Source organism: Podarcis gaigeae (genome assembly GCF_964106915.1).
Source record: "Podarcis gaigeae genome assembly, chromosome: 17".
NCBI classification, from domain to species: domain Eukaryota; kingdom Metazoa; phylum Chordata; class Lepidosauria; order Squamata; family Lacertidae; genus Podarcis; species Podarcis gaigeae.
Genome location: NC_139694.1, coordinates 35831013 through 35849080, shown reverse-complemented (window position 1 = coordinate 35849080; position 18068 = coordinate 35831013). Strand labels below are relative to the sequence as shown.

General features: G+C 42.0%; 2 protein-coding genes across 2 annotated transcripts; both read left to right on the top strand.

Moving 5' to 3' along the window:
* Positions 1-1204: 1204 nt before the first annotated feature.
* Positions 1205-2150, top strand: LOC310834511 (olfactory receptor 1J1-like; the record flags this gene model as incomplete). Its single annotated transcript, XM_083717984.1, has 1 exon — positions 1205-2150. One exon carries the CDS (start codon positions 1205-1207, stop codon positions 2138-2140), a length of 936 nt encoding a protein of 311 aa, XP_083574110.1. The 3' UTR covers positions 2141-2150.
* Positions 2151-13997: 11847 nt separating this feature from the next.
* LOC310835459 (olfactory receptor 1E5-like) lies at positions 13998-14933 on the top strand (the record flags this gene model as incomplete). Its single annotated transcript, XM_083720090.1, has 1 exon — positions 13998-14933. One exon carries the CDS (start codon positions 13998-14000, stop codon positions 14931-14933), a length of 936 nt encoding a protein of 311 aa, XP_083576216.1.
* Positions 14934-18068: the final 3135 nt, after the last annotated feature.

Here is an 18068-nt window from a genome sequence, read left to right as displayed (position 1 = left end):
TTTCTCTGTTTCATTAATTTTATTTTCCATTCTATTTCTTGATTTATAATTTGAGAAAATTGAGTCTGCAAAGCTTTGATGTCTTTTTGTATTTGAGATAGAATTTTTTCCTTTTTTTCCTTTTGTATCTTTTTCTTTATGGCATTCTGTTGTATGAGGAAACCTCTCATAACAGCTTTACTAGCATCCCAAATGACTCTTGTTCCTACCTCTGTATTTATGTTTAGTTCAAAATAATCTTTTAGAGTCTTTTGGGCCTTTCCCACCACCTGTTCATTCCTCAACAGCCCATCATTCATCCTTCATCTGAAGGAACCCTGCAGATACAATTTCATTTCCAATAACACTGCATTATGGTCAGAGCATGTCCTAGGGCATATTTGAATTTTTGATACCCTTGGAGCTAAATCTTTGGTAATCTGTAAGTAATCGATTCTTGAAAATGTTTGGGACGAATTTGAGAAAAAAGTGTAATCTTCCTCTGTAGGATTTCATAGTCTCCATATATCTGACAGATCTTATTTGTCCACCATGTCAAAAAACAATTTTGGAAGTCTGCCTGCATTTTGTACTTTTTGCTCTTGTGATTTATCCATAAGTGTAGAGACTACTCCATTCAAATCCCCCATTAGTATTATTTTATAATCCAGATATTCATTGAGCTTTAAGCCCAAGTTTCTAAAAAAATCCACTTTAACATCATTTGGTGCATAAATTCCCAATAGAAGGTATTTATCGCCTTGTGCTGTAATTTCTACAGCAATGTATCTCCCTTCCTCATCCTTAAACAACACTTGGGGTTCCATTTTTCTTTACTATAAAAAAACCACTCCTCTTTTTTTTTTACCTTGTCTGATGAGATGAAATCCTGTCCAAGTTTTTTATTCTGTAAGATTTTTCTATGCAGTCTAGTAACATGTGTTTCTTGTAGGCAAATTATATCCAAATTGTGTTTCGCCAAAACATGAAAAACTTGGAGTCTTTTTTTCGGAGAATTTAAACCATTAACATTCCAGGAGTAAATTTTTAAGGACATCTTGATTTTTTAGGGGACTTCTGCCCCGACACCCAAAGGAGGAGAACTTTACAAGCCAGGTTCCTTTGCGTTTTTCTCCAGAAATCTCTCTTTCTCTCCCACAGTTCTGATTTTTTGTGAGGGTGGAGAATTTACTAACCTAACCATTTCTTCTTCTTCTTTAGCCTAATGAGTCCTGGGAATGCAACAGACTTCTCTGAATTATTCCTCCGTGGCTTCCCAATCCAGCCAGAGTTTCAACGGCTCCTCTTCCTGCTATTCCTCTCCATGTACCTGCTGGCCTTTCTGGGGAATGCAACAATCATCTTCTTGATCCGTTCTGATTTACAACTCCTCCACGCTCCTATGTATTTTTTCCTCAGCCACCTTGCCTTAGCTGACTTGGGCTTCATCTCCACCACCATCCCCAAAGTGCTAGAAAACTTGTTGTCTCAGAAATGGACCATCTCCTATCATGCCTGCCTGGTCCAGATGTACTTTTTTATGTGTTTTGGCAACTCAGACAGCTTCCTGTTGGCTTCCATGGCCTACGACCGTTATGTGGCCATCTGCTTCCCCCTGCGTTATTCTGCCCTGATGAGCCGTAAGCGTTGCCACTTCCTCGCAGCAGTGTCCTGGGCTATCCCTATTGCCCACTCTCTGCTTTATACCATTTTGATGACCAACATTTCTTTCTGTGACTCTAGAGAGATCCCACATTTCTTCTGTGATCTTCCCTCTGTATTGGAGATCTCTTGCTCAGGCCGCAGTGTCATAGAAATGCTGATTCCGACTGAAGGGTCGGTGGAGATCCTGGGGCCGTTTGTGCTGGTCGTCATCTCCTATATGGGTATTTTCTACACCATCCTGAAGATTCCATCCAACTCTGGAAAGAAAAAGGCTTTCTCCACGTGTGGATCCCACATTGCTGTGGTGGTCTTGTTTTATGGCTCTGTGAGCTGGGTTTATTTCAAGCCACGTTCCAACAACTTAGATCCCAAGAAAATTGTGGCCGCTGTCATGTTTACCATGGTGACCCCTATGCTGAATGCCTTCATCTACAGTCTCAGGAATAGTGAAATGAAAGCAGCCATGAAGAGGATCATTAGGCACCATTTTCATTAGTGTCTTTTGCTGTCACGCCTTATAGTAGCAGGAGTGGGAGCCAACATCACTTGGATAGCAGAGCACACAGATGGTGTGTGCGCTTTCGGGGCTATTTTAAACTTGGGCCCAAATGTTGGGTATCTGTAATGGAGAAACGGACTGCAATCTGTCTTTCAGGTATTTGGGGCCAGCATCTGCTTGGATTAGCTGAACTACCATAAGCAAATATCTTAACCCTAATACAGAAAGATCAGCATCATAATCTTATATTTGCCTTATATTAACTATCACTCCCCTGTAAGTAGTAACCAGACTTCAAATAGATAATTAAATCTTCCAAGAGTAGATATATGATTCAGGAATAGTATAGGCAACCAAATGGTCTTTGCATTATTCACTCACATAGGAAGTTTCCCCCTTCTCTATAGGGTATAGTTGGATTCAAACTAACCGTCTCCCTTGTTCTCTCTTTTTTTAGCATGTGTCTGTGGCATATTGTTACACCAACGCTTTATGGGGTTTTTTTTTGGTTCATTGGGGATTTATTTTACTCTTTAGATATAAGTTGTGTATATGTGCTGTATGCAGTTTTTCTCAAATTTCGGTTTCCAGCTATTGTTGAACTACAACTCCCACCATCCCTAGCTTGCAGGACCAGTGGTCAGTGGTGATGGGAATTCTAGTTCAACAACAGCTGGGAACCCAAGTTTGAGAAACACTGACTTAATGATTGCATTGCTGCCCATATATGTGTAATCTTCCTGCCCAAGACAGCACCCATTTAGAATCATAGAATCATAGAATTGCTGAAATGTAGAGTTGGACAAGACCCTGAGGGTCATCTAGTTCAACCCCTTGCAAGAATCTCAACTAAATCATTCATGGAGATGGCTATCTAACCTCTGCTTAACCTCTGCTCTCCAAAGAAGGAGAGGCCACCCACATCCAAGGAAGTTCGTTCCACTGTCTTCAGAAAGTTTTTCCAGATGTTTAGCCCGAATCTCTTGTAACTTGAAGCCATTGGTTCAGATTGTACCCCCTGGAGTAGGATAAAACAAGCTTGCTCCATCTTCCATGCCTCACCTTGCTTCATGGGTGGGCCAGCCCTAGTGTGAACATCTTGCCAGCTGGAGTGTGTGGAGCAAGTTTTGAATATCAGAACATCACACATTAAATGCTTCCCGATACAACGCTGCCTTCAGATGTCTATGGAAGCAACTACTCTATTCCGAACTTAAAAATAAAAATGTAATGCTGGGGTGGTCAACAGAAGAGGTTTAAAGACTGTCTCAAGGGAAATTTTTAAAAATGTAGTATATACACTGACAACTGGGAAACACTGGCCTGTGAGCGCTCCAGTTGGAGAACAGCCAAAGGTGTCATGGGCTTCAAGACACTCAAACTCAGCTTCCTGTTTCTGGCGGTGGGAAAAGGCTGGCTCCCATATGATTGGATCCCAGCCTTTCGCGAATTCTTTGCAGCACTTTAGCAAAAACGCTCAGAGTTCCAGGTTCTCCAGTGCAGTATTTATTGTGAGCTTTACAGTGGTGCCTCGCAAGACGAAATTAATCCGTTCCGCGAGTCTCTTCGTCTAGCGGTTTTTTCGTCTTGCGAAGCAAGCCCATTGACGGCTTAGCGGATTAGTGCTATTAGCGCTATTAGTGGCTTTTAGCGGCTTTTAGCGGATAAGCGGCTTAGCAGCTTAGAAAAAGGGGGGGAAGGGGAAAAAACCCGCAGGAACTCACAAGACATTTTCGTCTTGCGAAGCAAGCCCATAGGAAATTCGTTTTGCGAAGCACCTCCAAAACGGAAAACCCTTTGGTCTAGCGGGGTTTCCGTCTTGCGAGGCATTCGTCCTGCGGGGCACCACTGTATATACAAATATCTACAGAAGCAGTTCATACAGTCAGACAGAGTACCTGGCTGCACCTTAAAGCTAGCATGAGCCAGACGCCTGTGTAGGACATGAATACACATATCGTGGGTTGGGACATTTTGCACATTCGCAACCTTAGACTCACACCATAGTACATACATATTAGTTCTAAGGTTAGCATTTGCCAGCACTGCCCCGTTTTGCTTTATCTGGCACTGATCTCCCATGAAGTTTACTTCAAAGCCTGCTTTTGCCAAGTCAGGAATACGCAGGAAATTGTTTTGCATACTAGGCACACACAACACATTCCTGAATGTGTGTCCCAGCTGTGGGAACACAATCTCACCCTCACAGACCACATTAGCTTTCTGGCCTGTAGCAAGACTTACATGCTTTTTGTCTGAAGCCCTAGCATCAGTCAGCAATGCTTTTCTTTTACAAAAAGTTTGAGAAGCTCCGCTCTCCAGAACCCACAGCTCTTCATTTTCTTGGCCATCTGCAGACACCCAAGCGGTAGACTGTCTCTGCTGCCTCCTGTGCTTCTGCTGTTTTTGTTGTTTTCTCGGACAGCTCCGAAGCAGATGACCACTGGACTTGCAGCAAAATCACCTTTTTACTTTGTTGACCACCGGCTGGTCTGCAGCAGCTCCTTCTGGCTGTTTCTCCAGCTCCCAACACCTCTGCTCTTCCCAGCTGTTGTTCCCTCTGGGATGCTCCAACAGCTGGGCTGAGGTCGTCTTTCTCTCTGCACGCCTGTCCTCCTCTGCATACAACCGTCCGGTAACGTATTCCAGAGTCAGTTGACCAACTCGAGGGAATTGACTAGCATATCATAGCTGTCGTCAAGGGAACTCAGGACTATAAAGACTTTGTCCTCTTCCCCCACAGGCCTCCCTCTTAAGGCTAGCTCCTGGAAACAGCCTGTTAGGAACTTTAGGTGGTTTACCAGGGAGTCCCCCGGTTTCTTCCGACACCGGTACATTCTCCTGGTCAGTGTTATCAGCGAGCCAGCTGTCTCTCACACATGGACAGCCTTGAGTGCATTCCATGCCTCACTTGCCGTCACCTTATCTGCTACGTAGACCAGCTGGCTATCGTCCACTCCAAGGATGATCGTAGCCAAGGCTTTCTCATCCTTCTCATCCTCCTCAGGGGGCTGTGGTGGATCTTTCACCACTTTCCACAGGCCCTCACGCTTCAGGAAGTGTTGCATGCAGACCGACCAGATACTGTAGTTTGTGGCCGTCAGCTTCTCCAGCAACATGCCAGCTCTGGACTGCTCCATACCTGCAGCTCACCTCCAGCACCCACGGCTAGATAACTGCCACCTGTACTCTTGTGCAGCCGAAGTGAGCTGGGTCTGTAATCCTGTCGCGAATTCTTCACGGCGCTTTAGCAGAAATGCTCAGAGTTCCAGGTTCTTCAGTGCAGTGTTATTTATTGTGAGCTTTATATACAAATATCTACAGAAGGAGTTCATACAGTCAGACAGAGTACCTGGCTGCACCTTAAGGCAAATATCGAAGACTCTTTCTCTCTGACCACACTTCTCTACCCCACCACCTTACTGCTGGACAGGTTTCCCTTTTAAACCGATGACAGCTAATCAACTGTCAGCACATTACTGCTGAGTCATTCTGACCCAGCACCTCCATAGAAAGTATTGCAGCCTGATTGCACCAGCCTGTTGCATCAGCTCTCAACCTCAAGCCTGCAGACTTACTATCTCACCCAGCATTCTGTGGATCCCAACAAGCCGTGCTGGTAATTCAGGGCTGATATGGGGGTAATTAGCCCTGGCAGACTCCCCAAGGTGGGGGAGGACTGTCTCGTAGACCCGCAGATTGTCTGAGATGGCCGACTTGCATCAAGGTGCAAGCGGCAGGACACTGGGTCGCAGAGCACAATACGGCTGGCACTCTCCAATGTCATTCTCATAGCCGGGAATATCTGTTTGCAAAAATGAATAGATTTGTACAACAAACAGGCATGGTCTGGACCGAAGAAGCCTAAGGAAAATCCTGCAAAATTGTACAGTCCCTGTGGGTTTAAGCTCGAACTTCAAAGAGATTCTCATCATGGCGTTTGAATTACGGAGGTGTTTGGTATGGTTCCCCCCCGACCTTCTTAACATCTACAATTGGTTTTCTATGCCAAGCCTCATTAAGAACTTTTTTTTTAAGAGTACAGTTGGATTTCTATTTATAATTAGGTATTTAATTGACAAAGATGGAAGAGGAGGCAAGATGGCGCTTTTTAATATGACGCAGCATGGAAAAATGTGAATCTCTCCCTTTCTTCATGGGAAGCAGGAGCTATTTGCTGGCTGACTTTGCAATGATTTGAGATAACAACTTGGGACAATATACAGTGCAGCTGTTTGCAGAAGTTTTTCATTATGAGCGAGAGAGAAGGCAAAATGGATGTCTAGCAGGCCCCCCTCTAGGGCCCGGAGGGAGGAGTGTGCGGTCTCCAGAGGCTGATCGATCACCAAATGACTGATATTTGTGGTTACAGATAGGTAGCCGTGTTGGTCTGCCATAGTCAAAAGAAAAAAATTCCTTCCAGTAGCACCTTAAAGACCAACTAAGTTAGTTCTAGGTATGAGCTTTCGTGTGCATGCACACTTCTTCAGATACACATATTTGTGTATCTTGATATTTGTGGAATACAGTTTATTTACAATGCAATATTGCAAACAGTTTTGCCCACAATTTAATGTGGAAGGTACTGATTCATTAAAGCTTAAAAGGAAGGTTTGGACAACAGCCTGGATTGGAAGGATCAATGAGTGGGAGTTGCTGAGGCATTTAACTTCAGATAACAGACTTGGATAACATCCCGGATTGGAATGGAGTCAGAGGAAGCTGCGCTGGTAAAAAGGCAGTTGGAAAAATATATACATACAAATAAAGCTGTATTTGATGAATGAAAGGATATATGATGTTTGACATGATTGAGAATCGTGGAACCAGGGACGGAGAATATTAAGGCGTTAAAATCGAGATGTGGAAAATATGAAAACAACGAGGAGAGGCAGGACTGAGATGTGGAGCTATGCTTCAGAGGTCAAGACTATGGGGAGCTCCCATATGGGAATGGTTGTCACATTTCCAATTCACGCTACACTGTTAGAAAGGCATCTCAGGGTAGATCCAGAATCTGTGGTTTTGGATGTCCAAAAAATTGCAAGGACGTTATTTGCCCTGTGAGATGAAACCAAGCTGACTGGGGAAATACTTAGTGCTCAAAAAACCCTCAAAAATATGGAGCAGGCAGAAGCCCACCCATCTAATTATACTTGGGGTAAGAGCAGTGGCGTGCGGTTAATTTTTTCATAGGAGCACAACCTTGCCAGGGCGATGAGGGGGTGTTGATGTTGTGCCCGTGAGCATTGCTACTCCTTCCCTAAGCTGGGCAGATGCTTCCCGGGCTTGGGAATGAGGCACCAGGCTTCTAACAGGATGCTGGAGCTCTGCTGCCTCCTTCCTACAGCTAGGTGGGCTTTGGGAAGGTGGCGGGAGGGCTCTTGGACCCTTCGGAGCATCGCAATCAGGCTCCTGGATGAAGTGAATCAGCAACCTGATTGGCCTGCAGGAGCAGCCAATCAGGCTTCCGGAGGAGGTGACTCCGCAACCTGATTGGCCTACAGGAGCAGCCTGGAATTAGCCAATCACGCGGGGCCCATTGTGTAAATAAGGTACAGTCATACCTCAGGTTGAATTTGCTTCAGGTTGAGCGACTTTGGGTTGTGCTCCGAGGTAACCCGTAAGTAACGGAGCGTGTTAGTTCTGGGTTTCGCCGCTCGCACATGCGAAAACGCTCAAAATGACACCACGCGCATGCGCGAAAGCGGCAAAACGCAACCCCCGCACCTGCAGACACGCCATCACGTCTTACGTTCTATTCAGGATGCAAACAGGACTCCGGAACGGATCCTGTTCGCATTCTGAGGTACCACTGTATATATACCTAGCGATTTTGGGGAAAGTTTCATTCATTGCTACTATGAGCTGAATAAAGAGTATGAAATTCACATTCGACTCCGAGTATATTTCATACTTGTTCCCAGTTGTGGAGCAAACCAGAATCCTCCAACATCCATACGCAAAGGGAAAAACTTTTCAAACACTTATTAATGAGGACAAGCTAATTTGTTAAGCTGAATGATGGGTTGGGTCTCTGAATGATCATTCTCCAGAGTTTATGCTGTTGCATTCTATTAATTCTGGAGGGGGAACCCTGTTGAGTCTTCCTTGGACCCTGGAGATCACCACCCTTAAGCAGAGATGAACAAAAGCTTTCCTTGCATCAGAAAACACAGAGCTAATCTCCTCAGCAGATGAAGGAGGCCAGTTTCGTCCTATGCAGAACAAGTCCACTTCCTTTGTTCTTCACATTAACAGGAGCAAGAGAGTAAACAGGAAGTGCTTTTACTTAAGTAAGTGTGAATATTCTTATGTTTTTGGGTGGGAGCAAGACTCCCCTAAATGTCTGGATTCTGTGAAGGGTTAGAATGTAAGGAAACCCCTAAATTCCCGGGCCTAATGGGGGCTTGAGTTTAAAGCGGTTTTTCCATGTCCATGAAACACCCATTAAGAAGGCCATTTTCTGTCTGGGCTGGAGAGAAAAGGGGGAAAGCCCTCGCTGAGGTAAGAGATGATTAGCAGAGACAAAAGGACAGAGTTTCAGGAGGGGGGAGCAGAACTGCAGTGGGCAATGAGGGAAACAAACAGGAAAGAATTGAAGCTGGAGAGTGGGGGGGGACAAAGCATGAAGCAGGCAGTCTGTTTCAAGCTGCAGCAGAGGTCAGACATGATATCTGGAGTCTCTTGGAATCTCAGGCTGCAGCAATGGAAGAAACAGGACCATCTTGGGATGTGAATGCTCTGATCTCTCTCCATCTAGACACAGGTTGCATAGATATGTAAATAAACCTTGTATCATAAAGAGATCACGGACACCACTTGGCCTCATTGTTCCAAAAGTAAACACAGACCCTGTTAAGCATGCCTGGTGTTGTAAACAAAAATTGCCCTTTTCCCTTATGGGGTATCCAAGAGCCCATATAGAGTCCTTATGTATGTTCCCTATTGGTAGGAGAAAATAACAGAGGCCAACCGGAGAATATTGAGAAGCAAAGCAGCTAGTAAGCCTGATCTTCATTGATCTGTTGCAACAGGGTCCTCACTCACTACACAAAAGAGGGAGGACTTTTGAAATTGCCACCCTATAGATCAAGACCACCCCCAGAAACATCATACATACATCACAGAAGGGGTGTAACCTAAGACCACCCCTCCGATACATCATACCTACATCACAGAAAAGGCTGTCTAAAACAGAAATGTGAATGTTGTTTTTCTCCTGTCTGGCAGGTTACTTGATTGGATACCCTGCTTACCAGATTGGATTGCCTGGGGAGCCTGGCCAGTCTTTGTAATGATAAATACTTACTTCCTGGGCCATGTCACAGGTTCACACCCTAGTCAAACACAGACATACCCTTAAGTCAGGGTTTGTGAAGGAAAAGACAATGGGGAGGCTTTTCCATTTTCCTTTGACCTTGCAGAGAAAACATTTGGTCAGTTTGGGAATCAAAATGGTTTCAGGTTGGTCTTCCTGTGCTGATCTATGTACGTGCTTGGTTGGTACATTTATGAACATTTAACATATACCTAAGACCTCAAAATTCCTATCACACTGGTACCTCTGGAATCTCTCACTGCTCATAGATTGGTGAAAAAATATGTTACCCACTTAAAAGCTTCTAACATCCAAGAAACCTATTGAGGATTTTTTAATGGTTACTAATCAGTATCTGCTAGATTCACTCAGTACAATTAAAGTACATGCCTATCCCCAAAGACTTCTGGGATCTGTATTTTACCACTCACAGAGAAGCAATTCCCAGCACCCTTAGCAAAGTATGGTTCTCAGAATTCTTGGGGTGGGGTGGGGGAGAGACTTACTATGTTTTTCAGGTGTGCTTTAAATGCTTGGTGTGGATGTGACCTTTAGCCCTTTAGCAGCTTTCTGTAGCACCACCTCAGTTTCCTATGCATCAACGAAGCTATTAACCTCAATACCAGGTGTTTTCCTTTCATCTGTAATATTGTCTCCCTCCTCCTCAGGATTTAGTTTATTTTTTTAAAAAAATAATATTTATTAAAATTTTAAAAGTTACAAAAAGAAAAGAAAGAGGATTAAACATAACAGAACAATACAATACAATACAAAAAACAAAAATATTACATATACATAACAAAAACAAAACAAAAACAATTAAAAAAACACATCCAATACTTTCAATGTTAACTTTCTTTTTTTATATTTTATTAAGTTTTATCAAAGAAAAAGGTTACATGAAGAAAAACACAAAGTATATAAACATACAAAAAACATCAGAATACAATAAAAACAAACAATTAACACATAAAAAAGAGAAAAAAGAAAAAATTAAAACACTAAAAGAGAATTCAAAAAGTTAAATAAGAAAATCCCTCTCTTTAATTTCTTACCATTCATAAACCTTGACTTTTCTTGACTTCCTCGCACCCCCTTTCTTGTATTCCAATTTAAAATTAATTAGCAAATTCCTTCTTATTAATTTTATCCTTAATTATCTTTCTTCTCATATTGTTTGTTCCTAATTTTCATCTAATATCTATCCTTTCATATTTTTATTTTACCTTTTTTACTAGAACCCATTCATTTCATTTCAGTGTCATCAACATTCAAAAATTTTACAATGTTTTTGTAAATAGATTTTAAATTTCTTCCAATCTTCTTCCAACAACTCTTCTCCCTGATCTCGGATTCTGCCAGTCATTTCTGCCATTTCCATATAGTCCATTACTTGCATCTGCCATTCTTCCAAGGTGGGTAGGTCCTGTGCCTTCCAATGCTTTGCAATGAGTATTCTTGCAGCTGCTGTAGCATACATAAAGAAAGTTCTATCCTTCTTTGGCACCAATTGGCCGACCATGCCCAGGAGAAAGGCCTCTGGTTTCTTCAGAAAGGTATATTTAAATACCTTTTTCATTTCATTGTAAATCATTTCCCAGAAAGCCTTGATCCTTGGGCACGTCCACCAAAGGTGAAAGAATGTACCTTCAGCTTCTTTACATTTCCAACATTTATTGTCGGGCAAGTGATAGATTTTTGCAAGCTTGACTGGGGTCATGTACCACCTGTACATCATTTTCATAATATTCTCTCTTAAGGCATTACATGCCGTAAATTTAACCCCAGTGGTCCACAACTGTTCCCAGTCAGTAAACATAATATTATGTCCAACATCTTGTGCCCATTTTATCATAGCAGATTTTACCGTTTCATCCTCAGTATTCCATTTCAACAGCAAGTTATACATTCTTGATAATATCTTAGCATTGGGTTCTAACAGTTCTGTTTCTAATTTTGATTTTTCTACCTGGAAGCCAATTTTTCTATCCGAATTGTAGGCCTCTCTTACTTGGAAATAGTGTAACCAATCCCGCACCTTATCTTTAAGTTTCTCGTAACTCTGCAATTTCAATTTATCGCCCTCCTGTTCCAAATTTCCCAATATTTTGGCCAGTTAGTCTCCATATTGAGTTTTTTCAGAGCCTTTGCTTCCATAGGTGATAGCCACCTTGGGGTTTTGTTCTCCAAAAAGTCTTTATATTTAATCCAGACATTAAACAGTGCTTTTCTGACAATATGATTTTTGAAAGCCCTATGCACTTTTTCCTTTCCGTACCACAGATATGCATTCCAACATCTTTCTAACATTCCTTAATTTTACAATATTTCTGTAGATAATCTTTAAATTTCTTCCAATCTTCTTCCACCAACTCTTCTCCCTGGTCTCGGATTCTGCCAGTCATTTCCGCCAATTCCATGTAGTCCATCAACTTCAACTGCCATTCTTCCCGGGTGGGTAAATCTTGTGTCTTCCAATGCTTTGCGATGAGTATTCTTGCTGCTGTTGTTGCATACATAAAAAATGTTCTATCCTTCTTTGGCACCAATTGGCCGACCATGCCCAGGAGAAAGGCCTCTGGTTTCTTCAGGAAGGTATATTTAAAAACCTTTTTCATTTCATTATAAATCATCTCCCAGAATGTCTTAATCCTTGGGCATGTCCACCAAAGGTGAAAGAATGTACCTTCAGTCTCATTACATTTCCAACATTTGTTTTCGGGCAAATGGTAAATTTTTGCAAGCTTGACTGGCGTCATGTACTACCTGTAAATCATTTTCATTAAATTCTCTCTTAGGGCATTACATGCCGTAAATTTCATACCTGTGGCCCATAACTGTTCCCAGTCAGCCATCATTATGTTATGTCCAACATCTTGTGCCCATTTAATCATAGCAGATTTCACCATTTTATCCTGAGTGTTCCATTTCAACAGCAAGTTTTACATTCTTGACAAATTCTTAATTTTGGGATCTAGCAATTCTGTTTCCAATTTTGATTTTTCCACCTGGAAGCCAACTTTTTTGTTCAGATTATATGCCTCCATTATTTGATAATAATGGAACCAATCTCGCACTTTGTTTTTTAATTTTTCAAAGCTCTGCAGTTTTACTCTGTCTCCATCTTCTTCCAAAATTTCCCAATATTTCGGCCATTTGGCCTCCATATTGAGTTTTTTCTGTGCCTTCGCTTCCTCTGGTGACAACCATCTTGGAGTTTTATTTTCTAACAAATCCTTGTATCTTATCCAAACATTAAACAGTGCTTTTCTAAGAATATGGTTTTTAAACGCTTTATGTACTTTTACCTTATCATACCACAAATATGCATGCCAACCAAATACATTGTTAAAACCTTCTAAATCCAGCACATCAGTGTTTTCAAGAAGCAGCCATTCTTTCAGCCAGCAAAAAGCAGCTGATTCATAGTAAAGTTTGAGGTCTGGTAGGGCAAATCCACCTCTTTCTTTAGCATCAGTTAATATCTTAAATTTTATTCGAGGCTTCTTGCCCTGCCAGACAAATCTAGAAATAACTCTCTGCCACTTCTTGAAACAGTCCATTTTGTCTATAATTTGCAATGTTTGAAACAAGAATAACATCCTTGGCAATACATTCATTTTTATCGCAGCAATTCGACCTAACAATGATAGCTTCAAATTTGACCATATTTCTAAGTCCTTTTTCACTTCAATCCAACATTTTTCATAATTATCCTTAAACAGATTCACATTCTTGACAGTCATGTTAACCATTAAATATTTCACTTTCTTGACCAGATAGCTCATCACAGCTATCTGCCAATCACCCATTCCCACCACCCTTCTGAGTAATACCCCTCCCCACCTTCTCACTATATAGAAGGGTCTGGTGACTTCTGTTTCAGTGTATCTGAAGAAGTGTGCATGCACACGAAAGCTCATACCTAGAACTAACTTAGTTGGTCTTTAAGGTGCTACTGGAAGGAATTTTTTGTTTTTTCTTGACCAATGTTAATCCTGTCTCCTCCTGGAACTTCTCTCTCTCATTCACAGTTAAATTTTTCTCCAAAACCTTAGTTTTCATTTTGTTTAATTTAAAACCTGCTACCTGTCCAAGCTCAGGATTTAGTTTAAAGCTCTCCTGATGAGCAAACACATTCTTGCTGACCACTGTGAGGTATAACCTATCTCTTGCCAGAAGTCCATCCTCAAGGAAGCAGAAACCATGGTCCAAGAAGCCAAATCATTCCTGACAACAACACCTGAGCAGCCACTGGTTTGCCCCCAGTATCTTCCCCTCTCTTCCTGGGCCACAACCTTCAACAGGAAGCAGGGATGAAAAAACCACCTGTAGCCTAAGGCCCTTCAGCTTCTAATCCAGAGTCTTAAAGTCCCTTGCTATGTCAATGTCTGGCAGTATCTCAAAAACAGACATGGAGAATATGATATGAGGAGGGGAAAGAGGGATTTCCACATAGTTCAGTTTGGGCAGCTAGCAAGCAGAGGGTGAGGAATTTATTAGCCTAACCATTTCTTCTTCTTCTTTAGCCTAATGAGTCCTGGGAATGCAACAGACTTCTCTGAGTTATTCCTCCATGGCTTCCAATTCCAGCCAGAGTTTCAAGGGCTCCTCTTCCTGCTATTCCTCTCTATGTACCTCCTGGCCTTTCTGGGGAATGCAACAATCATCTTCTTGATCCGTTCTGATTTACAACTCCTCCACACTCCTATGTATTTCTTCCTCAGCCACCTTGCCTTAGCTGACTTGGGCTTCACCTCCACCACCATCCCCAAAGTGCTAGAAAACTTGTTGTCTCAGAAAAAGACCATCTCCTATCATGGCTGCCTGGTCCAGATGTACTTTTATGTGTGTTTTGGCAACTCAGACAGCTTCCTGTTGGCTTCCATGGCCTACGACCGTTACGTGGCCATCTGCTTCCCCCTGCGTTATTCTGCCCTGATGAACCGTAAGCGTTGCCTCCTCCTCGCAGCAGTGTCCTGGGCTATCCCTATTGCCCACTCTCTGCTTTATACCATTTTGATGTCCCACATGTCTTTCTGTGACTCTAGAGAGATCCCACATTTCTTCTGCGATGTTTACCCTGTGTTGAAGATCTCTTGCTCAGACCGCAGTGTCATAGAAATGCTGATTCTGACTGAAGGGTCGGTGGAGGTCCTGGGGCCGTTTTTGCTGATTGTCATCTCCTATATGGGCATTTTCTACACCATCCTTAAGATTCCATCCAACTCTGGAAAGAAAAAGGCTTTCTCCACGTGTGGGTCCCACATTGCTGTGGTGGTCTTGTTTTATGGCACTGTGAGCTGGATTTATTTCAAGCCACGTTCCAACAACTCGGATCGCAAGGACACTGTGGCCGCTGTCATGTATACCATGGTGACCCCTATGCTGAATCCCTTCATCTACAGTCTCAGGAATAGTGAAATGAAAGCAGCCATGAAGAGGATCATTAGGCGCCATTTTCATTAGTGTCTTTTGCTGTCACACCTTATAGTAGCAGGAGTGGGAGCCAACATCACTTGGATAGCAGAACAAAGATATCAACCCTAATACTAATTCAGGAATTATTTTCTTCCTTTTGAAATCTCCAGTTCAGCAAAAAAAACCCTTCAAATAAGTATAATTGGTTTGATAAAGAATGTATCAACCATAAGAAAGAACTCAGAGCCTGTCTAAAAGAAGCCTCTATCACTAACTCCCAAGGTCTCTGGACTACCTATTTTGAAATGAAAAACGCTTTTAAGAACATGCTCCTGGGGGGAAAATATGTGTTTTCACAAGCCAAATGGTCTAAAATTGTCACTGCATTAGAAATAAAGATACCAAAACCTTTTGGTCACTCCTTTCAATAAAAGCTACCACTGACTTTCCTAATATAAGTGATGAAGCTTGGATTACGTATTTTACCGCTGTTTTTTATGATTCCCAGGTTTTTAAGATGGAAAATTTTAAATCTTCTTCAGCAATAACCACACAATTTCAAATTACTGTTGAGGAGATGAAAAAGATAATTCTTTCGTTAAAGCAAGGAAAATCCCCTGGTATGGATCAATAGATCTGCTGAGATTAAATGTGGAATGGTGGGCCACTAATCTTGTCCCGCTCTTTAACTCTATTAATCATTTAGGCCTTGTACCTAAATCATGGAATAACTCAATAGTGGTGCTGATTTTTTAAAAAGGTGATAGGAATTGCCAAGAGAATTACATGCCTATTAGTTTGTTACCATGCATAAGTAAAATCTATGCCAAATTCCTGCTTATTAAACTGGAAGAATTGATGCTTACAAAAGGTAAGGAACAAGCTGGTTTCAAGACAGGTTCTTCAACTCTTGACCAGTGTCTAGTGTTAAGTCATCTTGTAGACAAATATGTCTTGAGAAACAAACAAAGACTTTTTGTGGCATTTGTAGATTTAAAAAGTGCCTTTGATTCGGTCGATCGTAATAAACTGTGGACCAAATTAGAACACCTTGTAATTGTCCCATACCTGCTTACATTGATTCAAAGTTTACACTCCAATAACCAAATATATGTTAAAGTTTCAAAAGATGGTATACTTGTAGGACCAATTCTGAATAACCGAGGAGTTAGGCAAGGCTGTATCCTGGCCCCTACCCTATTTAATCTTTTTATCTGACCTTTCATTATTTCTTCAAAATGTAACCACTCATATTCCTTATTTAAATAATATCCCAGTTTTTTAATTACTTTATGCAGATGATGCGGTAATTATCTCACTTTCCTCTTTAGGTTTTAAAAAATTATTTAAGAGCTTTTCAAACTTTTGCTCTCTTAATAACCTCAAAATTAACTATGATAAGACAAAAATTATGCAATATACATAGAGAGGGAACCCAAAAAATTGGATAATCATCTAATACAAGAAGTTAAGCATTTCAATTATTTGGGAATTGTATTTAAAAATAACATGAACTTGAACACACATATCTGTGCTGCAATAGCTAAGGCTAAAGTGACAGCTCACCATATTAAATCCTTTTTTTTCTCCTGTAGGAAATAGATATATTCCAGCTGTATTGCAAGTGATTGATATGAAACTTTGTGCCCAACTTTTATATGGCACCCCAGTGTGGATTTCAGGTGACCTTAAGAGGTTGGATAAATTTCATGCATTCCTTCTGAGGTCATTATTTTGTTGTTTAGTCGTTTAGTCGTGTCCGACTCTTCGTGACCCCATGGACCAGAGAACGCCAGGCACCTCGGTCCTCCACTGCCTCCCGCAGTTTGGTCAAACTCATGCTGGTAACCTCGAAAACACTATCCAACCATCTCGTCCTCTGCCGTCCCCTTCTCCTTGTGCCCTCTATCTTTCCCAGCATCAGGGTCTTCTCCAGGGAGTCTTCTCTTCTCATGAGGTGGCCAAAGTACTGGAGCCTCAGCTTCACAATCTGTCCTTCCAGTGAGCACTCAGGGTTGATTTCCTTCAGTATGGAGAGGTTTGATCTTCTTGCAGTCCATGGGACTCTCAAGAGTCTCCTCCAGCACTATAATTCAAAAGCATCAATTCTTCGGCGATCAGCCTTCTTTATGGTCCAGCTCTCACTTCCATACATCACTACTGGGAAAACCATAGCTTTAACTATACGAACCTTTGTTGGCAAGGTGATGTCTCTACTTCTCAAGATGCTGTCTAGGCCTGTCATTGCCCTTCTCCCAAGAAGCAGGCGTCTTTTAATTTCGTGGCTGCTGTCACCATCTGCAGTGATCATTGAGCCCAAGAAAGTAAAATCTCTCACTACCTCCATTCCTTCCCCTTCTATTTGCCAGGAGGTGATGGGACCAGTGGCCATGATCTTCGTTTTTTGATGTTGAGCTTCAGACCATATTTTGCGCTCTCCTCTTTCACCCTCATTAAAAGGTTCTTTAATTCCTCCTCACTTTCTGCCATCAAGGTTGTGTCATCTGCATATCTGAGGTTGTTGATATTTCTTCCGGCAATCTTAATTCCGGCTAGGGATTCATCCAGCCCAGCCTTTCGCATGATGAATTCTGCATATAAGTTAAATAAGCAGGGAGACAAAATACAGCCTTGTCGTACTCCTTTCCCAATTTTGAACCAATCAGTTGTTCCATATCCAGTTCTAACTGTAGCTTCTTGTCCCACATAGAGATTTCTCAGGAGACAGATGAGGTGATCTGGCACTCCCATTTCTTTAAGAACTTGCCATAGTTTGCCGTGGTCGACACAGTCAAAGGCTTTTGCATAGTCAATGAAGCAGAAGTAGATGTCTTTCTGGAACTCTCTAGCTTTCTCCATAATCCAGCGCATGTTTGCAATTTGGTCTCTGGTTCCTCTGCCTCTTCTAAATCCAGCTTGCACTTCTGGGAGTTCTCGGTCCACATACTGCTTGAGCCTTCCTTGTAGAATTTTAAGCATAACCTTACTGGCGTGTGAAATGAGTGCAATTGTGCGGTAGTTGGAGCATTCTTTGGCACTGCCCTTCTTTGGGATTGGGATGTAGACTGATCTTCTCCAATCTTCTGGCCACTGCTGAGTTTTCCAAAATATGAATCAATATGTTGTGAGTTGGGAATACTTCCTTTATCAGTAGGAGTATGGCTGAGAACCTTGAAATATTGG